Consider the following 25,569-nt stretch of genomic DNA (forward strand, 5'->3'; position numbering starts at 1 on the left):
TTTTTTGTTCCAAGTGCTGGTTTTATAACCTGGGTTAAACCTAGATTTCTAAGACAGGCGGTGATGTGATCTGCCAAGATGCAAACTGTCAGGAGGGCTGTAACCTGCATCTGCGACCTGTGCCTGCAGGTGTGAGCAGTGATGTCTGTCCCCTTATAGAGCTAACTTCCCTCTCTCCCTTGGCTCCTGCAGGCTTTGTCATCTACTTTTCCTACGGCATATGGCACAGCGTGGAAGCTGCATACGCAGCATCAGCAGACACAGAGAGAAGCATGGACACTCCCTCAGACAGCTGCAAATGACCACGTGTGTAGCTCATGGGCGACTGGGGACCGCTGCGGCGAAAGCAGCTGTGCCGTGGGGCTCCTGAAGTGTTGCATCTGGTTAATCAGTCCTGCAGCAAGAAAGAAGAGCGGTGTGGGACTCCCCAGGCCTGTTGCTGCAGCTTGCAGTTTGCTTAGTAGCGCAGTTAAAAGGGATCACAAGGAAAAAAAAGCTGCTCCCAGCAATGCTGTCAGCTGGTCTGGGGCCATGCACTCTCCCCTCCTTCCTCCTGTTGTTTTGTTTTGTTTTGTTTTTCAATGTCTAGAAAGAAAACTGCTTCTGTGTGCCAGTTACCCTGAAATGCTGCTATGAAACCAGGCCTCACAGAGGTCCTTCTTTCGGTAGCCCTGGAAATGACCTCCCCAGAGATATTCTACCTGATATACACAGAGCACATCTGCAGTGCTATTGTCACGCTTAGACCAGGCCCTTCCTTCACCTGATGTGAGCTGTACCACGTATGTACGTACAAAGAAAAGGCTCTCAGCAAACATGAGCATTCACCTTGTTAAGAAAGCACCTGCAAGATTTATGTTCTTCAGAGCAACGGGCTTCATAGTTTTTATTGCATTTTTCTTTTAACTTGGTATCCATGTACTTCATACACACTGCCACTGTGAAGTGCTGGGAGGTTTATGGCCGCTACTTGTTGGTTGGTCACTTGGCAGTGTGCAGATAACACCAATGGATGTTTCTGTTAACTTCAGGCTCAGCAGAGGGATTTGGGGTTTAGTCATAGAAATATCTGGCGCAAGTACTTGAATGTCTTTAATGGCACAGGTGTCTCCAAGGAGCCTTCTACCTCTTCACGTCAGAGCTGACCAGCAGTGGGGCTGAACTGGTGAGGTGGCAGAAGTGCTCTTGAGCCCAGCTCTGAAAATGTGGTTGGTTGGGAAGTTAGAGGAGCTGCCCCAGCGTGGGCTGTTTGAATAGCAGAGTGAAGCATTTGGCTGTGAGCGTTTGGCACCAGGGCGAAGTGTGTTTCTGTCCCTGGAAGGAGGAACATAGAAGAGACTCAAGAATGTTGTAGGGTCTTCTTCTTCCCAGTGCTCCCATCAGAGCAGGGGGCCACACAGCCACTCAATAGGGGCTGGCTTATTATGGATGGGCCTTCGAGCAAACAAGGTCTTGTGCAAGTTGTCCCTGCCCAGCCCAAGCCATTCTGTGATTCTGTGAAGTTCAGACCAAAGTCTGTGTTGAGTTGGGAACGCTTAGCTTTCTTGAAAGGCAATTTTAGAGAAGATTCTCTCAAGTATCTCCCCAGGCAAATTCACTGCCCTGAAAGCAGCTTGTGGAAGCATCCAGAAGGTGAGTTGTGCCCACACAACACCATCACTTAAATGCTCTGAATAACAAGAGCCAAGCAGATACTGCAGAAATCCTCTCTCCTAACTTGTGTGGGGGCTGCCCCAGGTGTCCTTCACGCTGCTGCCTCCCACACCTGGGGCTGTTGCTCTGTTGGCCATCATAACTCCTGCTGCTGAAGGGAAGGATGCCTGTCCCCAGCATAGTGGTGGGGACCGAGGAGCAGACTCCATACAGCTTAGCCAGTGACTCAGCAGGAGCCTGGTGCAGCAGAAGGGGGAACCAGACCATCTCCTTCAGTCATATCGTGCTGGGTCATGTCTTGCAGCCCTTCAGCTTGCTAGGAGTTCCAGTCTTGGCTTTCTGGCACACTGGGAAGCTACTCTCAGGGCTGGAGCTGGATGGAGGGAACGTGCTCTGTGTGTTGCTGTCTGGGTGTATTTTCAGGGTGCTTTCAGGCTGGCAGATGGCCTTGACCATCTGCCAATCCTTTTTGCCTTGCGCACATACGAAGTCTTACTGAAGCAGGGAGAGAAGAGTATGAAAATTAAACCCTGGGAGGCTGAGATCTATTTTGATGTAACCAACCTCTGTGTGTGCCACAACCTCCTGGAAAGCACTGCGGGTGTGATAGGATTTGGAAACAACGGGAACTCAGAGTGTGTGCAAGTTTCCCACTGTACCAAAAGTGGAAGGAGCCTTTTTTGCTGCCTGAGGTACCAGCTCAGAGCAATGCAGGTGTTCAGCATTGACAGCGTGAGGATGGATTCTGATAGAAGTGTATTTCCAAAGAAAATTATCTACAAATATGCAGATTTCTTGATCTATTTTTGTTTATATGTAAATGTTAACTTATTTTTGTTGTCTTCTTAGGGATCTGTTCTGGTATTTATATCCCGTAACTTTATATCAGCTTTTGTGGCCTGCAATATCAGCACTTAGGAGAAAGGGGGAACCTGGATCCGGCTCATTTTCCTGTCATTTCCTTTTCTCCCAGAAGGTTTCATAGGAAAATCCTTCCTTTTGGCCACACTTTGTGTTGTTCCGATGTGCCATGCCCTGTACCATGCCCTGTGCCAGGCTGTGTGTGGGGACGCAATGATTTGCTCACTGCTGCCTGCTCTGCCCTGCCCTCATTGCTGCATCCCTGCCCCGCTTGGATTTGCAAGCCGAAAGGTGGAATTTTGGCTGCCTGTTTCTGGGGTGATGTTTTCAAATGGGTGATTTATTATTATTATTATTGTTTTTAATTTTCATTGAATTTTTTTTTTGTTGGTCTCTGCATCCCTGCTGATGTCTGCATGTCCCACAGGTCACCCCGGGTATCTTTGGGTACATGCATCTGCTGCTATCACCTCGCTCTTGTGAACAAGACTCCTCTCCTCCATTGAGCTCATCTTTGTAAATAGTTCAGCGATTATTTTGCTTTATGGTTATGTTTTGGACAGGGGGATTCTGCAAGATGGAAGGGTGGGAACAGAGAAGTGCTGCCTTTGCTTGGTGCCAGAGCAGACCCTTCTCTGTCAGTGTGATGACTCTGCCCGTGGGGCGGCCTCAGGTTGGTCAGCCTGGAGAGGAGCCACCAGCACATGGCCGGGCAGCCTTTCTCAAAGGCAAACTACTGTTACAGCAGTGCCTTTCTCACCACAAAGGCAATTTGGTGTAAGAATCGTGACTAGCTTTTACATCCTTCCTTACAAACATCATTCTTTGGTTGCTGAAAATCATTGCCAGGTGGGTTCTGGCTTCATTTCTTACTTTTCTGATCCCGTGGGGTGCAGTTCACCATCCTCTTGCATGGCTGTGTGGGGGTCACCCAGCCCTGTTGTGGGACAGGGAGCAGAGCCTCGAGCCTTGTGGCTGTGCAAGGGCAGGGTTTTGCAAGGGGGGGGCTCTGAACATGGGCGCTCAGCGGTGCCAAACCAAACCCCTGTGGCAGTGGGCAGTGCCGTGGGCTCCCTCCATTCCCATTGACCTGGAGACAAAGCAGTGTTAGGGGGAATCATATCTTGTGAGATCAACTCCTTTAGTGGTGCTGTTTTCCACCGGGATCTCTCAAATTCCATCCCCAGGAAACCACCCACAAATGAGCACTGCAATCGTCTGCCCAACATGCATCTCCACCCCATCCCTGCTCATGGGACCGTTCCCTCTCTGTGTCTGAGCCCCCACCCCTGCAGGGCATGGAGGGCGGCACCTCCTGGGATGCTCTCAGGGAATTTGCCCCCAGGCCGAGCCGTGCCCTCAAATGCTCCACAGAGCAACAGTGAGCGCGGCCAGCAAAGAGACTTTACGGACTGAAGCCATGGAAGAGTCTGTACAGTGTTTATTTTTTAACTGTTAAGCGAAATGTATATACCTTTCTGTTGACGGTCTATTTTCCTAGTGGTTTCTCAGAGTTTCTTACAGGCGTGTTAAATAGTTTCGATGCTTGTTCTGCAAACAGATCTGTTTTTCTATCTTTTTTTAACCTTTCTTTCACTTGGGTTTCTTTCTTCCATGTCCATGCAATGCTTGATGAAGCCTTGAACCTTCCCTCCTCCTACCCCCTTTATGCTTGTGCACAGCTCCCTTTTGTCCTGCTGCCACTGTAAAATCCTTCACCACCAAATGAAGCTTTTGGCAATTCATTTCTCATTAAGTGGTACAGCATTAAAGCATTGCTCTCGCTACTCCAATAAACGCTGCCCGTTGTTTGCCATTATTATTGAGCCCACCTCCCTCCTCCAGATACCTGCAGTGCCTGCAGGCTGTCCCCAGCTGCACAGGAGGGCTCTGCCCTGGGGTGCAGCTCCTGGTGCTGCCACGTTGTGTGGTTGCTCCAGGAAATAGGGGCTGTGCACTGTGCACAATCTGCCTGGGGGTTGCCAGGGTTGGGATGAGCCCACGGGGCAGCACTGCAGTCCCCAGTGGGGCAGCAGTGCTCTTAACCCCTGCTGCATCGGGGGGATGCCAGGGAGAGCCCCAGCTCAGTGTCCCCATACCCCGGAGATGCCTGGGGGCTAAAGGTGCCTCAGACCAGACACCTGAGAAGTGCCCTCACCCAGGACATGCTGCACCAGTGTCTGCATGTCTGTGTACACAGAAAACATAGCGGGACAGCCCAGTTTCTATGCGCCCACTCGCGCTGTGTGCTGGCGCGTGTATTTATTATCAGGAATATATTATACTTATCTGTACATCGGAAACGAAATAATACAAACTTCCTGTACTCATTAGCCACAGAGTGAACCGGACCGTGGGACTCCTGCTGTGTGGGAACTGTACAGGGGCTCCTCGGCGTGTCCATGGGACACAAGCCATCAGTGCAGAGACGGAACATACCTGATTTGCACCCATTAGTGTCAGCTTTCCTCCCCACCACCATCACTGTGCAGAGCCCTGCAGTGGGATGCACCAAGGCCTCAGTGCTCAGTCTCCAAACGTTTGGTAAGTCCAAGCTGCTGCCCAAAGGATGAGGGGTGAGTGGCCCCCTGCTCTGCCCCCTTGGTCCCTATGGGGTGGACCAGGCACCTGCAGGTGCCCTGTCCCCAAGGGAGATGTACCATCGCCACTGAGCCGGGGAGCCAGCACTGGGGCCAGCCTGTGGTGGGCATCCATGGCAAGTGCTTCCTCCTCCTCACCATGAAATGTACAGCCTGACCCCTCCCTGGAGATGAGAAGGAAGAGCAAGAAAAAGGAATGATTTCTGGGGGATGGAAGTCCCTGTTTCTGGGCTCAGGAGGTACCTGTGACATCCCCCTAGGGAGGGTTTGCTGGACCTGGGCACCTCCCCACCAGGCTCTGAGCTTTGCCAGTGATTTGGAGGTTGTACCAAGGAAGCATTCAGCGATGGGCAGGGTTGGGAGGCAGCAATTCAATGGGAAAAGGGGTTGGCAATGACACTAAGTGATGGCAGAACTAGGGCTGGTCCTGGTTTTCCCAGCATTGAAGCCCCACTCCTAATTCACTGCTGGAAGCAACTATTAAATATGAATTTAATTAAAAAATGGGAGTAGGAAAGCACCAGAAATAGAGCAGAACAATGAAGAAATGAAGAAGGCCGGGCTTTGGGCAGCCCATCCCAGGCCGATAATATGCTCTGGTGTGTTCAACGTGGGGAAGTTGAGGTTAGATCATTATAACAGTTCTGGCTTTGTCATGTCATCCCATCAGAACCGCATTGGCAGACTGAAGCTCAACAGTGCACAACAGTGTGAAACGTGGGTAGATATGGAAGGGAACATTCTGACCTCTTCTGCGCCCATGCAGCCCTCTGTATCACGCCTGGTGTTCCAGCAGGTGCTCACCAGCTCAGCCTAACGCTGGGCCAGCAAAGGTCTGAACACAAAGGGTTGGTTTTCTTCTCCTTGCTCATGGGACCTGAAACATGTCAACCTGAACAGGACCCCGCACCCAGAGGTTTTGACTTTCAAAACTAGGTCGAGGGGAAGCGAGATAAAAGCAATCTAGGGCTAAAGAGTCTAAAATTGAAACACAACACCCAGTAACCTCTATCATATTGACTAAAACTCTCGGGTTTCTCTTCTCTATCCTATCCCCGTTTGCTTACAACATCAACGCTAAGAGCTAAAAGCAGTGGATGGTTTGCATTTCTCATCTGGTGCTCAATGCAAGGGAGATGATGATGTTCTGGAGGCAGTTCTGTCTCAGAATGCCCAAGTCGCTGGTGTTCACGTTAAGGATTGTACCACTCGGTGGTCACTTGGAAGGCGCTTCTATTTCTGTGGGGCTTCCTTCTGGTTCGGGTATAAATGCTCCTGGGAGGAAATGCGTTTTGTTTTGATAACAAGTCTTAGGCACGAGTTAGAAAACCGCTGACTGTCATGAAAATAGATCAGCACTTCGTAGTATCCAAGAGTATAAAAAAATGCGATTCAGAATGTCATCGACTACATACATATGTGTGTGCGTCTGTATATAGGTATAAAGGTACAGTACATACAGGTATATAAACACTGACACATATACAGAGATATTCACAACTGGAACTCTATTTGAGACTAACCTGAAGTACTGCAGCAGCAGTCCACCCCGATGAACCTGTGATATAGTGTTTTCCAACTGCTGGCTCTAACCACAGTGAAATCAGTACTAAGCTAAACCTTTTGCTCTCCTACCTTTCTGCTATCCTAACTTATCACTATCCTCTCTGCTACTGTAATGAACGTGTCAAAACCATGAGCTCCTATCTGGGGTCTCTCAGAGAGCCCTGCTTAATGTGAAGCTATGCAGCCAGGGAGCATGCTTGCAGCCACGAGTTCTGGCGCCTGCTGATGGTGGTACGTCCTTGGGTGTGAGGTTCAGCAGCTGGAAACATGCCCGTGGCAGAGGGTCGTGATGGATCACCGCCGCACGGTTCTGGCTTTGGCTGACGAGGAGTTCCCTGAAGAGCAGCGATAAAATGGTGTGGATGATGCCGGGGGGGATTTCACGGGGGATTTCATGGTGTCTCCTCCCTGCAGCTTCCAGAGCAGCTCCTCGTTTGTTCTGCTCAGCCGCTTCTTCTCCTCCACTTCTTTCTCCACGTATTCTTGGAGGTTGGCGTTCTCCTCCGACAGTTGCCTGGGGAGGGAAGCCAGACAGCATATGAGGCTCACCAGGGTGGAGGAGGCACAGAAGCACAAGAGGCAGTGCAGCAGGAGGCCACCTACCTCCTACCACACCACCCTACTTCATCCCCAGGGCTGCAGCTGGGACACAGCTGTCCAGGTACTTGGCTTGGGGATGTGGGTACACCCAGAGGCTTCAGGCATCCTCTATCTGCTCAGGGCTGCGTTGGTTTCAGCCCTGAGAGCACTGAAGCTTCTTGGATCATCATCTCCCCCCATTCAGCATGTGAGGATGCAAGTGCCCATCCCAGTGCTGTACCCATTTGCAGAATCTGTTCACTGGTGCAGCAGTTCCTACCTGGAATTGTGACCCTTAGCCTCAGAGGTTCCAAAGAGCCCAGGGCCCCAGCTCATTAGACACCTGTGCTTCCCAACCACCTTTGTCCAGAGGTACACCATCACCTCCTTGTTGAGCCTCTCCATCTTCTCCACAGTGGTGGAGAAGGGGGAATGCTGGATTTTAGACATTTTTCTGTGTAATCAAGGGCAAAACTCTGTTGTCAACTCCAGTGGCAGCTGTAACTCTCACCTTTGCTTCTCAACCCTGCCACCAAATCTGGGCCACGAAGAACAGCAATTGTGAGGTGGCAGGGCACAAGCAAAGAGGTGAGTGCCACTGCACCCCTGACTCTTCCACCCACCCAACTTCTGCAGCGTGCAAGGGGAAAGGAGTCTGTGCTCTTTGTGCTCCCTTGTTCAGATGATGCTCTGCTCCATAAATGCCCTGTGAGGCATTTTTTGGGTCTTGACCATCCTCACCCTCCTGATCCTCCATTGCTGTCTGCAGCACCAGAGAAGCCCCTTACAAACCACTGGCTGCTTCAAGGGTGGGATGGAGCAATCTGTGGGCACCAAACCTCATGAGTCTGCTTGCCTCTAGCCCCATGGACCTGGGGCGGTCCAGGAAGATGGTGGGACCTGATGGATATGCAACTTGGCCACGGTCTGGGAGCATCATTTGGTTTCTACATCCCCACTGTGCCTGGGCAGGAGCCTAGTCCTGGGGCAATCCAACAGGGGGATTCAGGGCACAGACCTAACCCAATTACCAGGCATCTGAAAAGCTTTTAGAAATAAAAGCTGACACACAAACACAGCCACCCATCATGTATTTACAGGGTTCTGGCAGTTGAGGATTTCTGCTTCTTTGGCCAAGTTTTCTACAGCAACAGAGCTAAGGTGAATGTGCATGTATGTCTGCTTTTCTCCCCCTCCTCTGTCAATTCTGAACCATTTGCAGAGTCAAAGGATTTAAAGATATGGGCTGGTAGATTTTGGAAAGCTGCTTGCCCAGTAGAGGAGAAAGATCCTATTCACGATCCCACTAGAGAAACAGCTGTGGTGTGAACTCACAGGCCAAGCAGCGTGAGAAAGTCTGCAGGGAGCACAGCCTGGAGGAATAACTCCATAAGAAAGCTTTGCTACACATGGAATTACTTTTTCTTTCACAGTACCCAACAAGACAGGCCATAAAAATTAAACCCAAAGCCACACTGCAGCCTTTTCTAACCAGCATTTGCTGAGCAAAAATAAAAGGCTCACCAGCCCAAAAGCAGATGTCTCTGTTGACAAGGAACCTTGTTGCTCCAGTCGGGTTATTAGTGCAAACAAAAAGACCAAAGGTAACTGTGCTTGGGTGATGGCAGCATTGTTGGGCTGTCCCAATAAGTGAAACCACTTTTCCTACCCTCACTACTCCCTGGCCAAGATGTTTTGTGGCACTGACAGTGGGATCAGAAGCAACTGGCAACTTAGGACTCGGCAGCATGTCAAAATCATGAATATCTTATAGAATATCTTATAGATATTCATACATCCCCTTCCTCACATTGAATGAACCCTGATATAAAAATGATTTGTTGATATAACAGGCAGAGCAGGACCGTGCACTTTCAAGAGGAAACATACTTAATTCTTCTCTTTCTGAAATAAATGCCAGCCTTGGGCAGTTCAAACTTGCAGCCCCTGTGTAAGCTCAGATAGAGGACAAGCATTTCATCAAACCTTGTTATGACGGTGTTATGCTCAATCCTGGCTCTGAGTTCTTCATTCTGCTGTTGCAGCACAGTGATTTTTTCTTCCAGGATTAAGTTTTTCTCAGCCTGCAACAAAATAAGGTTATTTTGTTTTTTTTAAGTCTGACCTACTCTATGAAGATTTGTTCTTTATTTGGCCCCAGAGCAACTTCTGAAATCTGAAGATAGATGGAGTTGGGCATCTTGACTGCAGCTGAAGCTTAGAGGAGTGACTCACCCCATTCATTCCAATGAAGTAGATGTGGCCATCAGCACTTCATAGAATCACAGAACCATTAAGGTTGGAAAAGATCTCTAAGACACTAAGACCACCCAGTCCAAACATCAGCCCATCCCCCCCATGCCCACTGACCACGTCCCTCTGCCACATCTCCATGGTTCTCAAAAACCTCCAGGGACAGTAACTCCACCACCTCCCCTGGGCAGCCTCTTGCAACAAAACAACCAGAGGAGGCCAACTCCCACCTCCTCTTCTGCAGACTGAGCAATCCCAGTTCTCTCACCTGCTCCACACCAGACTTATGCTGCAGACCCTTAACAGTTTTTTAGCCCTTCTCTGGAGATGCTCCAGAGCCTCCAAGTCCTTCTTGAAGGGCCCAAAACTGAACACAGTACTTCAGATAGCTGAACACAGCATTGAGGGAGGCAGCATTGAAATAGCCCTTTTTGTTCTAATTGAGGAACAGGAGGGTCCTAGTCTTGGCCAGCACAGCTAAAACATAACCCTGTGCGGTGCCCTTTGGAGCACATCACAGCATCTCTCCATGCTGGCAGTGGCAGTTACAATTAGATGAAATGGATCCCACCCCAAGAACAAGCAGTTTTTACTCAGGACAGTCCAAGGACAGAGTTGGAGGACATCACCAACAGTGACATTACAACCCAAATGTGGTTCCAGGCATGTACTACAGCCTCAGAGCCTTTGCCTTTCTCAAGTTTTCAGTCTGACATGCTTTATCACCTTAGTTCCTCCTTTCCTCCAGCAGTCTGAATGTTGCTGAATTCAACATTTTCGGAAGAAAACGAGATATCACAAGGGAACCTTATCTCTGCATGAGCTTAGTTATTGAATTTCCCAATCTTTTAGAAAGAATCAAAATACTGTGCACTCAGGTTAGCAATAACTCACAGTTTATGGTGGAGGCATCAGTTTTAAGCAGTGATTGCCAACCTGTGCAGGTAGCTGTAAGGGATGCTGCTGACTGGGAGATATTCTGGCTGATACCAGATATTCTGATACTGATACCACAGTACATTTTGTTAGAACAGATTCTGGCCCCATTTTGAAATGCTTTGAGAGAGGAATCACTGTCACAGGCACCTTCACTACTCCTCTAACCTCAATGGTTGTAATAAATGGTAGCCGTGCCAATGTAAAGCATAGGAGAGCTGCATCTCCTGCCCTCCTGAGTGCAACTTTCACTCTCTATCACCCTTCTCCTAATGCCCTCATTTCCAGCAGGCAAGGAACTGAGCCTGCCCTTGTGTTCTCTGAATGTGCCAAATGCCTGCCCAGCTTCAGTGTTGTCTGTGTGCCATCCCCACCATGCCCTGTGCCACCACTCGTGGCTCCTGCTGAGTCTCTTCCAGTCTGTGCTGATCTCAGCTGAAATACAGAGCAGGGAGAGAGCTTCAGAACCTCAAGGAAGGTCCACAATCCTGACAGCACATGCTCAGGGAATCATAGGATGGATTAGGTTGGAAGGGACCTTAAAGACCATCCAGTTCCAACCCTTCTGCTGTGCCAAGGGTTGCCAAATGGGCAAGACAATTAATTCTGGCAGGCCATCAGCCTTATCCAACCCTGCTCTGTTCAGGGCACAGCCTTCTCAGGATCCTGTCACCCACTTCACCCTGTGTTTTAAATGCCCATCTGCTTCCTATGAGGCACCCATCTCTCATAGCCTTTGGAGATGCCCCATAGGTGCTCCTGGCACATATAGAGGCAGATGTTTAAACAGAAAGCAGTCGTGCCCTTGGATCGCTGTAGCCTTAAGTGTTTTCCTGTGATAAAGGGCTGTGTGTTGTATGTGGTTAATTAGCAAAAGCAGCTAAATGACTGCTAAATGTTGACTATTTTTCAATATAACTCTACAGTGCATGTTTTCATATGCTTCAGGAGAATATAGGAAGGAGCAAAGTGAACAAATCTCAGCTGCAGGGAGACATTTTCCTCCACATCCACTTATTCAAGCATCTGTTCAGCAAAATAATCATCTGAGTTCTCAAATTTCCCCGTAAATGGAAACAAATCTTGCTGAATGCTGCACTGAACCAGCTGTCCCAGCTCCCCAGCTGAGATAATGCCTCATCCTGTCACCATACTACACACTCACTGTCACTGGAGGTTATTCCTCACAAAATGAACTGATGGTGAACCAGAGAGTTCTCCATCAGGGATCCCCACAAGCAAAGGATAAGAAAACAGTGTAGGCTACAGAAAAGCATTGCCTCAGAGAGCTCTCCTAGGGACTGCTAGCTGAATATTGCTAATTCACCAGCAGCAGCAGGACACAAATCACTCAGCTTTCTCTTCTTTGCCCTTCCCACTCCTAAATGGCTCTTGCAGGGTGCTGTACAACATTACGCCCTGGAGGACCACAAAGCTCCCCTTCCATTCTTCCTATGCCCCTCACGTCATAATCTAATGCACAGGCTGAGCAGGTAGCCACGTATAAAAGCAATACAGGCCAAGAGATGTGTGGGAAAAGTCAGAGTATCATGGGTAGGTGAAGGGGTGGGAAAAGATCCTGATTTCTGAGTGAAAATCTGAGATGTTATAGTAGAAGAAGCGACATGCTTGGCTGTGGAAGAGCACAATAGATAGTCATCCATGAACCCCCTTAACTATATCTTTCCCAATTTAAAACACCTTCTGTAACCAAACTTCTACCTCTGTGACATCTCCTCCAAAAGAAAAAATGACAACTCACTTGTTTTTCTAGCTCCATAATCTTCTTCTCCTGCTCATGAATCTGATGGTTCTTCAATTCCAGAACATGTTTTAAGCTCTTCAGATCTTCTACTAAGTGCAGATAAGGAGCTTGCGCAATCTAGGAAATACACCAGCAATTTGTCTGTGTCAGCCATCAGTGTATCTACTGCCATTAGGCAAAGCTTCCCCAGTCTACCCAATGGTTTAGGACTTGGTGCTTTGAAAGGTCTCACCAGCTGATCTAAACTCTGATATTCTCTCCTGGCACATCCTTTTATCTGGGCAGCCACTGATAGCTTTCTTTTGACCAGCCCTGTTGTTAGAAGGATTCAACCCTACTATGTCCACTCCCTGTCCCCCTCTGTCTTGCTCATGGGGCTGTGCTTTGAACATGCTGAAATGATCCAAGTGAAGAAAACTTTTTAGAGAGGCTCATTTCAGGGTTCTTTCATTTCAGATAAATAATTGCAGCAAGCATTCAGTTGCACACTGTAAATTAACAGCTTGGCCCCAGCAGACAGCAATTGAAATACATATTTAATGAACAACTACCTTCAGCTGTTCCTCAGTGTTTTTCTTCAAAGCCTCCTCAAATCGGTCTGCCTTGGCCTTCAGGGACTGGTTCTGGAAGGTGAGGGTGTCTATCTGGTCCTGCAGGGGAGGAGAAATGACCACATCAATACGTCATCAGTCACCCACCCCTCTCACATCCACACAAGCCAATCTGCACTGTGCAACCACCAGGAGAGCTGACCAAGGCTCAGAAACCACAGCCAGGTGAACTTTTAGTGTAAGGCCACTTGAATGTACACTGGGGTTCTCATAATGAAGTGCCTCGAGGAGGCCTGAGATCCCTGCAATGCCTGCAGCTAGATGACAATGGAAGGCACTGTTCCATTACATGGTGTGCTCTGCACCAACACTTCAGGGTGGGAAATAACAAAATTACTAACCTGGAGCGACAGCCGCAGCTTCTCAAAGTTTTCCTTTAGTTGTGTTTTCTCCAGCTCATGAGCATCAGTCAGTTCTGGGGAAGACACACAGACATGACATTGCTAACAGTGCTTACATGATTAAGGGTTTCACTACTAGAAAAGTCACTTCGGACTGATCAATAACCAGAAGTTAAGAAGCAATGTGGAATAGTTTAGCCTGCCACCCAATGGTATGAAACTGGTACTCGGTGCTCAATACTCGGCATTCAGTATTACCTTCTCAGCCTGTTCTGTGTTTGTGACCCCAACCCAGACCTTAGAGGGTCCTGCCCTCTAAGCATCCCTTCCTGATGACAGCACCAGTGCTGCTCTCCAAGGCTCTGCGCAGTGGCTGCAATACTGCTTGTGGGCACAGGAGGGCATCCCGCACCTACAGCAGGAGCAGGAGCACACTGTGGCCTTAATAACTATGCCCAACTTTTATCATCAGAAAATACTAGCGAAAACACATAGATAAGCACATCCTGAAGCAAGGAATAGCTTTAAATCACTGATACTGAGAGCTGTTCAGTGAGCTTTAGCATCCCGAGTGCCTAAGGAGTGGGCTTAGGGACCCAGGATCTTCAGTAAAAGTCTGATGGTGAGTCTGAGGTGGCATCTGAACTCAGTAACCCACAGGGAAAGCCTTGTCTTTGTCCCATAGACCATGCAGACACTCTCAGGTGCAAGCTGAATGCTGTATATGGCTCTCCCTCACCCCCTAGCATGGAAACACAGAATCATGGAGTCACAGAATGGGTTGGGTTAGAAGGGCCCTTACAGCCCACCCAGTTCCAGCCTCTTGCCTTGGGTGGAGACATCTCATACCAGATCAGGTGCCCTAGCTTCAAATGCCCCCAGGGATGGGGCACTCACAGCCCTCTAGGCAGTCTATGCAGGGCCTCACTGCCCTCTGAGTGAAAGATTTCCCCCAGCATCTAAACTAAATCTTCTGTCTTTTAGTTTAAAGCCATTCCCCCTTGTCCTATCACAAACCTGGTGGTTCACACAACACAGACCAGCACAGGTTTTCTGTATGAGCTCCTCTGGGGGAAGAAACTCCAGGCCTACACAAATGCACTGTTTCCTGTACTGGAATAACCATTAGGTTGTCCTTGGCTTACCTCGGATCTCGCAGTTGTGCTCATCCTGCAGTACATTAAGGGTGACGGTGTGGTTGTTTTCCAGCTGTAATATCGAAGCTTGGTGGGCAGCTGTGATGTCGGACACCTGTTCAATGACAGTGGATGGAAACACGGGCACACAGTTAGATGTGCTGCAGCACACTGACAAGCCACTGTTAGACAGCTGCAGTGAGCTGGAAACAGCAAAGGGATCTACTGAGTGTGACACTCCCCATACAGGAGCCAGGCTTATTCATTATGAAAGAGGCATGTTACCTCCGTGAGTGTCAGCGTTACCTCCACTGCTGCTCAGCACTTTTCTCTTTCAATTTTAAAACGAGAAATGAGGTACATAAGAAAGCACAAAGCAAAGATATGGAAAAAGGGTACGTTCAAAAACCTCAACATTCAATTAATCTGAATTGTATTCATAGCCCGGCTCCCTCTGATGGGCAGATGAACTCACACAGTTCAGAGTAATCCTATTTTTCTCTTTGTGGCACTCTACTGCAATGAGTTTAATTGCAGAGTCTCGAATTATCTTCCATGGAAAGTGCCTATGAATTATTCATAGTTGTAAAATATTCATTTCTAGGGAAACACTGAACTTATCAACAGTAGGTTTAAGAAGTGAATCACAATCTATCACACTTCTACTTGAAAATGAGCATCCTACAGAGCCATCAATACCCAAGTTCCAAAGTCCTCCTGAATCCTGCTCTTTGAGTGCACATCCAGTAAACTAATCTGAGTGATCTACTCTGATCTGCAGAAATTCCTTCTTCACTTCTAACCTGACAATGAATTCTGAGTGTGAGGAAGAGCCACAGATTGAGCTGTTGGGGGGGTTTCCAGTACCAGTCAAAGCTCCCTGCATCCTGTCCTGTACCCTGCTCCTACTTCCAGTCCAGCTCTGCAGTTCATGAAAAACAAAATGCTTTATGAATCAGAGAAGTATGTAAAAGCCCCCTGGTTTCTGACTGATCCCAGCAAACAACTGGCAGTGAATGGCCTTGCAAAGTTTGCTGACTACGAGGCAAGCACAGAACAAACTGAAACAGCAGCTCCTCTGTTCACGGTCTGAGCTGGAGAACAGTCCTGCCTCCTTGTCGACACCAAGCTCAGCCCCGCAGCAGCACAATTCAGCAGCAGTGTCCATGTGTCTGACCAAACATGGCCCACCTGCATCACCTCTGTTCTGCTTATGGTCCTATTTCAAGAAGGGATTCATCCTGCAGAGACAGATCCAAAATCAAGGGCAGAAGCAAGCTCCCCACCAAGCAACTCAGTGACCCAAGGTCTGCAGTTCAAACTTTGCTCACTGGGCTCTTTTATTCAGCAGCCATCCAAGTGGGAACAAAGTAGGACTTCCAGCTCTGGAAAGATGGCCATTAGAGGGAATGACATCAGAAAAGTCTTGGACTCCAACTCCAGTCCCTCAGGGTTTCAAGCATTCATCAGAGCAGTTCTGAGTGCTACCATCGATGACCTTCCATGTTTTGTAATCACAGTGAGCTCATTCCCTATACACACAGTCTGTGATAGCTGGCAATGCACAGAATCAAGCTGTTTGATTTTTACAAAGAAACAGCTGTTCACTGCAAAGTCACTTCACGCAGCCTTTTTGTCCACTCTTATGCCAAACATCAGTAGATGCTGCAGCCAAGCATATCCCCACTGAAATAAATGTTATTTCGCTGTGTTTATCTGTCAAACATATGTATTAGATCACCCATCAGGAGCAATATTTCATATCGGCTTGGAGAAGGTTATCTCTTAGAATGAGAAAAAACAGGCATTAAACACGGAATTTAGAAGTATACAAATCCATTCTCTTAAAACTATGGAAGACAACTAAGAGGTGAGCAACTGCTCACAGAACAATGTGGAGCTCAGCTTGTTGATATGGGAGAGCAGGCCAATGGGGGTTAGATGACCCAGTGGGCTACTATTAGGATGTGAACTATCACTTGACTTCTCCCAGTCTGCATGTCTCATGTGAGCACTGCCACATTCCTTACCTTGCCCTTACTTAACTCCTTACTCATGCTCTAATTGCTGCTCAGCTCATCAGCACCCCAAAGGAACAATTAAGATAAACTCCAACACCCTCAAAAGGTGGAGGGGTCTCCTTTCTCTGTCACAGTCCTTGTCAGGTTATTTATCTCTAAGGCCAATTAAATATGCTCCAGTTTTCAAATGGTCTCCAGGGTTTTTTTTCTGTCTTCTGAATGCTTCATATTCCCATCCCAAATGTCTCTTTTTAAGCTTCCTGTGTGACCTCCAGCCTGCAGTTTTCATAGCAGATTGTCTACTTGGCAGCTGGAACCAGATCTCTTGGATCTCATTCCTACCCTGCCACTAACTTACTCTGTAAGCTTGATCAACTCACTTCTATCCTGTGTCACAGTTACTTCTGGCAATAAAAACAAGCTCATATGGGATTTTTAAGGATGAATAAGGCAAAGTGAAGAGGAGCTCTAGTAGGAATTCAGTAGGCCGGAGGACAAAACAGTTCAACTGCAGAGAAATATTAGCATGCACTATCACACCTGATCACTGCTGGCTCAGCAGCATTAGGCCTGAACCATTCCAATCCCTTGAGCAGGCCGTGTACTGCAGCATGCTCAGAGCCAAATGCTTCCCCTCTCCAGAGCATCATCTCTCTAAGTGGAGCAGAGGATGAAGAACCACAGATAACAAACCCTTTGGCTGTGAGGCTGTTATAGATCCTTAGTTCTCAGGCAACTTGGTTCAGAGACTAACACAGTTAGTCTCCTTGTCCTGTTCCAGGGCAAGAGGCCAAGAAGTGCCGCTGGTGAGCAGCTTTCCAGCCAGTTTCTGATAGCAATGAACACAGGATGGGTGTACAGCTGAGTACGAGGCAGGAGGGAAAAGCTACTAAAACTCACCATGAGATGCTGGAATAACCATGAATTGAAAAGACAGAGATACCAGGTTCACAGCAAATGTTCTGAAGCAACAGAGAGAAAAATTTGCTCTGCTTCCTGTAATTCTAGGAACTAAGAGTTCTGGAGCAAACCAAAGGATTGGAGGAGGGAGAACTACTTGCCCCACTAAAGGGAAGATGCACTTGCATTGTTTCAGTGTGGTGATTAATAGCACTGCAACAGATGAGGACACAAGAAAAATAAGTACACTGCTAGTCAAGTGACCCATGTAACCCACACTGCACTGATCAGCCTGAGGGGAATAAAGTCACCATCCACCCTTGTCTTTGGAGCTTGGAGGAACACTTCAAAGAGAAGCAAAGATAAGTGATCAGAACTCCTAGCAAAAAATTAACTTGCAAAACAAATTCCTTCACAAATGCTAATGCCTGATGATCCAGGAGGGGCAAGGATTGCAGCTAGAGACGGTATGTCTTTCAAGACAAGCTGGCACACTTAACACAGTGAAAGGGGATAAAACAGCCAAAGCTTTTGGGATTGCCACCCCTTCCTTTATAATATAACCCAAAGAAGAAAATTTGAGGGGCTTTGTAAGAAAAATGTCTGTCATAAACTAAAATGAGAACCAAGAGACATGGTTCAAGAACTGACACTATGTACTTCCAGAGAAAGACTGTGAAAACTTGACAGTAGAGCACAAAACCCTATTTTATAGCATCATCTTTAAAAATCAATGCAGCAACAGAAATAAGGCAGTTTGTCTGGACAAAAGAGCTTGGTCACATAAAGCCTTTGTATTGCACTTTACAAGCCATGCAAATCAATAACAGCTAACAAGCACAGCAATTAAAATGGGTAAAATCCAGAGACAGAACTTCAGGCTCTCCCCCGAGGAATTAACCCAAATCTTTACATGGGAGAAATAAGAAACATCCCCATAAAAATATGTTTGCTGGAATCAGCTGTCAAAGATTATGGGTCCATTGATAGCAGAGTAAACAAACAAAAAGGAAGCTGGCAGCTTGGGGTGGGAGACCTGGGGAGGTTCTGCCAACAGCTCCCTTTTGAGGAAAGGCTACAAGGGAGCCCATAACACTGCTCTACTGCACACAGCCCAGTGGCACACAGTGCTCTTGTCCCCTTTACCTGCATGGTGGCACCTGCAGTGGCAGGGGCACAGGCTGTGATGCAGTGTGTCTATCTGATGTAGCTGTCTGACCCATGTACCAGCCCTGCCTTATCATTGGCATCATGCTGTAAAAGCAGTACAAGTGGCATAAAATTGTAACCACCTCAGTTTGTATTTTTGCTCCTGTCTCAGGAGCTTTACAGGGCATAAATGAGGTAATTTCCCCTTTTATGTATGTGTGAGCTTAAAGACAGTGGACTGCAGCCTCTGCTGTGCCCCAACCTACTGTTTTCATAGAATCACAGAATCATTAAAATTGGAAAGACCAATAAGATCATCTAGTCCAACCATCAAACCATGCCTGTGACTGCTTTAGAACATGTCACTCAGTGTGACATCTATCCTTTCCCTTCCCTTGAGCTAAATGAAGAGCAGGCCCTTTTCTTGGCTCCTGTAGGAGCTTCAGCTATGGCATCACAGTGCTACATCAACATTTACCCCTTAATCCTGCTAAACTATCTTGGGCACAGGCTCTGCTGATGAGGCTGGCCCACTTCCAAAGCAAGCCCTGTCACTATTCAAGGAGAAGGGGGAGCAGTGTGGGACATCTGCACTACAGAGTGTTGCTGACAATCTACATGGCCACAGAGAGGGAAAAAAGTCACTCCCACCTTCAGCTTTTGTGGGCTCTCATGAAGTGCCTGGGTTGGAGAGTATGTTGTTTGCAAGCAGGGTCCTGGCATAATCCACAGCAGGACATTTTGCCACCATGAGGTGCCCATGCATGAATATTCAGGTTATGTGTTACATGGACCCCATCACTTCACTGTATCAGCAATGGCATTGGAAAGAATGAGGGGCAGGGTTCTGTTGGCCTTACTTCTGCATAACAGATTCTTGCTCATCCACCGGTCTCATATAAATTGACTAGAATAGGATGGATAGGGAGCGAGTAGGTGCAGGGAGCAAAGCTACTATAATTATTTATGTTCATTGTAAAACATCAGGAAGCATGTTAAGAAAACACATGGCAGTGTAACATGAGACCATAGGCCATTAAGAATAATAAGAGGGAAATGCCATAAAGACAATCTGGAATATATTCTTCTAGTCATCGGTTTGTTACCAGTGTCTTCATATTGGAGACTGCCTATGTTTTTCATTACCTGAACACACTCAGAACAGGCATGGTCTGCTTTTCAGATGCAAACAGGCTAGAACTGACCTGGTGCAGATGCTGAGACTTGACCATCTCCAGCTGCAGCTTGTGCTGCTCCTGCAGGCTCTCTATCTTGGTGCTGTAATCCTCACGTAAACTCTGCTCCAGCACCTGCAGCTCCTCCTTCTGCTTCCCGCGAAGCTTTATCGCCTCCTCCTCTAAGCGCCTCTCCAGATCATCCTTCTCATTTTGTAGCTTCTTACATCTCGCTGTGTTGATGGCTGAGGACACAAAACTACAGTCAGGCTCTGAGCTCCTTGGGAGCAAGGGTGGCATCAGCTCTGCAAATCACAAAGCCCTGCAAATGCCCATGCAAAACTGGGACCTGGAATAATAAAAAAAGGAATGGACTTCCATTCCATTGCAGGATTGTCCCCTTTCCAGCCAGCACAGTCTTGGACTAATAAATCAAGTCTCTGGGGCCTCTACTTTGTCTTGGATGGTAAAGACAGCACATGTGATAATCAGTTGACACAGAGCCTTTCATCTGGGACAAGAGATTTTCCTTATCTCCTTTTCTCAGGTCGTAGCCTTGGACATAGTCCCACTTGCAATGACAAACCAGGGAAGCAGAAGACCCCTGTTTCTTGAGTTGCATCCTATGCATGCTCAAGTTATATGTGTCCATGCAAGATACGTACTTACCCATCTAACTAATATCCAAACTTGCTCAGACTCTAGATAGGGACTTTGGTCCTGTTCTGATCCTGATGTTTTCTGAAGCATTAAATGGACACTGTGCCCCTTTCAGGCTCTCTGTTCCCTACAGGAAGTGAGGCTGTACCAGTGTTACATAGAAAGCTTTCCCACCTACCTCACACCTCAACTGCACTTATATGGTCATGAAATGTCCTGTCTCTGTGGTTCGGCTTATATCTGTAAACTCTGACTCTTGCTTTTGCTGTAACAGTTTCACCTGGTGTGCAAAACTACCACAGAGCCTGCAGCTCTGGATTCAGAATAACTGAAACTTACTCAGGCTTTAAATTGGAGCTGCAATGAAACCCTTCTCTTCGTAGCCTCTCTAATGAGATTACCCAGCGCACAGGGAGGGCAGGCAATGAAGTGACATGTTCTAACCAAAAGAAAGTCAATCTGTAACACTTCCCAGAACATGAAACTCTTTCCATCACCTAAAACGCAGACATGTTCATGCACATTGAACTCTGATGCTGCGCACAAGATGGAAGGAAGAGGGCGAGTGTGTCTGCGTGGCACAACCCCACACAACCCACATGCTAAAGGAGGCAGATAATGAGGCCATTTCCCTGGAAATTTGCCCTGTACTGAATATAAAACACTTCAAACAGAAAACAGCAGCCATGCTGGGTTACAGGGGAGCAGGTGCCATTGCCTCCCTGCTCTATCAGCTGCTCCATTTCCCACCTTGTTACAGTGCGCAACAGATAAGCAAAACCCAATTCAGGCCAGGTTGGGAAGGTGAAGGAGGGGGAGATGTCACTGATGGACCAAATCTCTTGCAGAAAACCAGAGCTGTAGCCCATCCTCTTTGTATTGCAGAGTCACCCCATGGGAGCTGGTGGCTGATGTCATATGTACAGGGACCGCCTGCTCCTGACATGAGAAATGGGCTCTGCATCCAACAGCAATAACAAATTGTGCAGACTGCATCCTTACTTCTGACCCTTAGCCACAGAACCACAGACAAATCACAGAGCCCTTGTTTGAGTTCAGCCTCCTCTGACTGGGAGGCACATCCAGAAGGAGCTGCCACTCAGGCTTTCAAACTCCAGCAAACTCACAGTGCAAACTTTAAACTTGACATCTGATTGTCTTCCATTCATAAAGGCATTTATGTACCTCCACACCTCTCAGCTCACTTCACGTGTCATTTGTCTGACAGCAAAGGAACACTCAACTCTGACATTTAATTTCCACTACTGCGAAGGGAAACAGAAGGTGTTCAACACCTCTTTTTTTTCCAGGAATCTCAGTGTTGCAGCTGAAAAGTGCTTATATGTATAATTTATAAAGATAGGTGACTTGAGGTAACAGTGCTAGAGGTAAAGGTGGAGGGTGTCACCCAAACCTAAACATCCTGCCTGGCTCCAGAAGGGTACAGCTCACAACAGTGTTTTACACATGTGGAAGTCTCAGATTCCCTGGGGCATCTCAAGCAGCACTGAGCACCTATTTCTGGCCTAGATCTGCCTAAGATGGGACTAGATACCCAGCTCACATGTAGACATTTAAAACAAAGGGAATCATTACAATTAGAGGGACACTCCTGGACACTGGCCTGTCAAAGCTGGACCACCTGAGTGTTGCTCTCTCTTCACTGACTGCACAGAGAACCTCAAGAACCAGCCTGCATCACACGTGCAATGTGACACTATCCGAATTAGAGCTATCATCTATACGACCAAACATTAGACCAACCACCTGTACCAATCCTGGCTACTCCAGCCTAGTTTTACTGATTCATCCACACATTTGCATCTGTGTGAATCTTACTTATATGGCAAACATATATATGAGAAATAGAGAATTTCAGACCAATACTCAAGCTGTTCATCTGGGCTGATTACTTTTAAATTAACAAGAATGTGCTTATCAAAGTGACCAAGACAAGTCAGAACTACACGTTGGCTGTAGTCAAAATAACAAAGCAACTGGTTCACTCTGTACCTTTACCCTAAATGTTAACTCCATCTGCCTGTGACTGCTGATGTCAAGTGACTGTTTTTATCTGCATAAAGCTTGTCAGAATAGGTAAAATTTTGTACTACATACAGATTCATCTGAGAAGAACAGCATAACCCTCGTATTACGCAGATGGGATACACATCTCCACTAGCACCCAAAGCTTGCACTGCTTTAGAGACAGCAAAGAACTGACTGACAAGTACAGAGCTCACACACATGGCATTGGTTACTACACCTTGCTTGCAGATTCAAAACACAGCTGGTTTTACACCACCAGCCACAAAAGTAAGGGTGCAAATTGATCCTTTGCTCCCTGCTGTAAACCCAATGGAGAACATAAGCAAATCCAAGAGGCAGGGCTTCCAAATGATAAGTGGATATACAACAGAGAGCTTCAGATGTGCCCTTCCTGACCACTTGTAGAAGCAGCTACTTTGTGAGAGTGATGCTGAGGATGGATGAAGTCAAATATCAGGATGTAACTGTAAATAATATTTTGCTATTGCCGCAGTATCCTTTGGCAATGGGGACAAAAATCTCACTCTGAAATGGCATTCATCCAAACTATTTCAGGGGGCTGCAGCAGGGAGCACAAGCAGCTGGGCATCAGAAAAGGGTTGTGCTCAGCTTTTCTGCAGTGAGTTGCCAGAGGCAAAGCAAAGGCAAACAACAGCCCTCCCTGCTGGGAAGGATCTACAGTCCTTTCTCCCTCAAGGGGAGGCAGAGCTACTCTGGGCTCACCAAGTCCCACATGACACAGATCCATAGAAACATCTGAGTTGGAAGAGAACTTTAAAAGTCATCTAGTCCAACTGTTTGCAATAAGCAAGAACACAGGGAGATCATGTGCTCAGAGCCCTGTCCAGCCTGGCCTTGCATGTCTCTAGGATGGGGTATCCACCACCTCTCTGGGCAACTTTGTCCTTATATCCAGTCTAAATCTCCCCTCTTTCTTTTGAAATCATTTTCCCTTCTCCTGTCACAACCACCCCTGCTGAAGTCTGTCCCCTTCTTTCTTATAGCTCCTCTTTAGATACCGAAGGGCCACTCTCAGGTGGATTTATGAAGAGCCACTTGTTTAGTACAGATGATATACAACCAGTTTCTGCGCATTGTGATGGACTTGTCTGCACAACAACAAAGTGAAATCACAGGATCCCCTTGCCACTGGGTTTCAGAAGACATTTTGACCCCTGTATGATCAGATCACAGGGAATACATGACTTTGTATGAACTGACAGAAACACTTTTGTTGTTATTTTGCTTGTGCTACTTACCGACTTCATCCCTGATCTTTGCAAGCTCAACTCCTAGCTCGTCTATTTTCACAAGAGCATTTTCTTTCTGTTTAAGGGGGAAAAAAAAAAGGAGAGAAATATGTATATAGTCCCCAGGTTTATCCCAGACAAGCACTTTCACATGTTCACTTAGTAAAGCAGATTAGAACGATTCCTCAGATTTTTGGGGTAGGTAGGGAGGATTATAATGAACTCATTCAGTTTTTCAAGCTTAAAAGCCACCATCCACAAATATCTTTGTTTGTCAGGAATACATATACACAAAGCCATGTGCTCATGACAGCACTGAATACACTGATTACTCCCCTGTGTCTAAAAGGACTTGTCCACTATTTGCTGTTCAATCTGTGAACCATTCATGGTTGGACAACATACACAGGAGGATACCGTTAATTCTGTTTGAACACTTCCATCTATCCGTACCTGCATCTACCACAGTAACATGCTAACAAAACACTATGCTCATGTAGTTGAATTTGCAGAGCAGATTACTGCACTGACACCATTCTAGCCATGGTGGGCACACCATACACTGACAGACACCTCTCATGGCATGATGCTCATGCCTATTTCCACACTTCCTTCTGATTGTTTTATTGTCCGTAAAGGATATAAGCTCCTTTCCTTGACCTGTCTCAAAAGAAATCTGAATACTTACGGCATTAAAACAGATGAGACGGACAAAGGAAATTTACATTAAGAATGTTGAGGTTTTGCTACTGAAATGTAGGACTTTGATAATGGATATTTCATAAATGCTGTGTAAATTGACAAAGAAAAGCATCGGGAAAACCTATAGGAGTTCATTGGTTTAATGCAATAAATCACAGCATATTGGTATCAGCATCTGAAATTGGAAATCAGATTAGGTAGAAGGCAAAAGAAAGTACCCTCTGTGTAGACATGCTGGCCATATCACTTATGGTTAGGAAAGGTGGGTGAAGCTACTATAAATGTGCCCCAGGCTATAAAGGCTAATGAATCTCTAAAGGACACCATGAAAAAATCACATTCAAGACACAAGGCAGTGTAATAGCAAATGGAATTTAAAAGATGGAATATAATGGAAGTGGAATGAAATTCAGAGCCTAACATTTCACTTTATTTTTCCTGCATTTAACTTCAGCTCTGTTAAGAGAAACACAGAACTGCTTTCATTGTGGTAATACCAGGAAATCATAACCTGGAATCTGAAGTAACCATTTATATTGTGCCATTTTGGGGTGGCTTCTATCAGAAAGTTTTACTGTAAACCTAATGACTGGTGGATCTGATTGGCGGAGCCAACTCCATACACTGACACTGCTGACTAATGCACAGGGCATTGCCTGCCAGGACTGCAGAGTCCTCAGACTGCATCAGGCTCAGAAGTCATTTTTATTTCCTTTGCTTTAGTTAAAAAGAAAAAAGAAATAAAGGAAAAAAAAAAAAAAGCCTCGAAGAAACAAAAAGATCCAGGTTAAAATAACCTGGTAAGTGCCCCCTGCAAAGGTGCAGAAAACAGCATTCTTACAGACAGAATATTTCCCCCTTTGGAGAGTATCACTGCATCTGCCCACGCTGCCCAGTAGCTCCCTTGGAGTCAGGAAGCGTTCCTGACAGGCTGCCAGGAGCTCTGCCCTTGGAGGTATGTGCTATGGGATACACTGGATATGGGACTTGCAGATGGGGAGAACCTGCTTAAGTTACCCGCTCCCAGAAAGTAAAACAATTTACAGCAAGGAGGCTCTGAGTCTTGTATAGATCACTGCCAGCACCTACAGATGAGCAAAACTCAGTGGGATTGTTAATATCCTCGGTATGGGCAATATTGAAAAGAAAGAAGGAAAAAAAAAAAAAAAAAAAAGTAAATACAAACAAATAAATATATGTCCCAGTTTAAAAAGTAGAGTTTAAACTTCAATTCTACCTAATAAATATGTCGGACTCCTCATCTGATGTTACCTCAGAAGGGGTTTGCCCTACCTCTGAGGATGCCTGGGGGTGAATTGCTCTTCAGAAGAGAGAAGAAGTCACTGTGGTGCCAGCTGGAAG

The 25,569-nt window shown here is 46.8% G+C and overlaps 2 protein-coding genes across 11 annotated transcripts in view; one reads left to right on the forward strand and one right to left on the reverse strand.

The window, feature by feature from the left end:
- SLC7A1 (solute carrier family 7 member 1) overlaps positions 1 to 4,311 on the forward strand; it is a 36,400-nt gene extending 32,089 nt beyond the window's left edge. For all 7 annotated transcript variants that reach the window (XM_032442144.1, XM_015852003.2, XM_015852004.2 and 4 more), the window contains one exon: positions 193 to 4,311. In XM_032442144.1, the coding sequence (XP_032298035.1) occupies positions 193 to 302 (110 nt within the window). In that variant the 3' untranslated portion in view covers positions 303 to 4,311. The remainder of the gene's footprint in view (positions 1 to 192) is intronic.
- MTUS2 (microtubule associated scaffold protein 2) overlaps positions 3,941 to 25,569 on the reverse strand; it is a 221,026-nt gene continuing 199,397 nt past the window's right edge. For all 4 annotated transcript variants that reach the window (XM_015851998.2, XM_015851995.2, XM_015851997.2 and 1 more), the window contains 8 exons: positions 23,515 to 23,581; positions 19,577 to 19,791; positions 14,311 to 14,416; positions 13,166 to 13,239; positions 12,765 to 12,863; positions 12,211 to 12,330; positions 9,246 to 9,343; positions 3,941 to 7,194 (listed from right to left, as the gene is read on the reverse strand). In XM_015851998.2, coding sequence (XP_015707484.1) covers positions 6,975 to 7,194; positions 9,246 to 9,343; positions 12,211 to 12,330; positions 12,765 to 12,863; positions 13,166 to 13,239; positions 14,311 to 14,416; positions 19,577 to 19,791; positions 23,515 to 23,581 — 999 coding nt within the window. In that variant the 3' untranslated portion in view covers positions 3,941 to 6,974. The remainder of the gene's footprint in view (positions 7,195 to 9,245; positions 9,344 to 12,210; positions 12,331 to 12,764; positions 12,864 to 13,165; positions 13,240 to 14,310; positions 14,417 to 19,576; positions 19,792 to 23,514; positions 23,582 to 25,569) is intronic.

The sequence above is a fragment of the Coturnix japonica genome, chromosome 1 (assembly GCF_001577835.2).
Source record: "Coturnix japonica isolate 7356 chromosome 1, Coturnix japonica 2.1, whole genome shotgun sequence".
Lineage (NCBI taxonomy): Eukaryota > Metazoa > Chordata > Aves > Galliformes > Phasianidae > Coturnix > Coturnix japonica.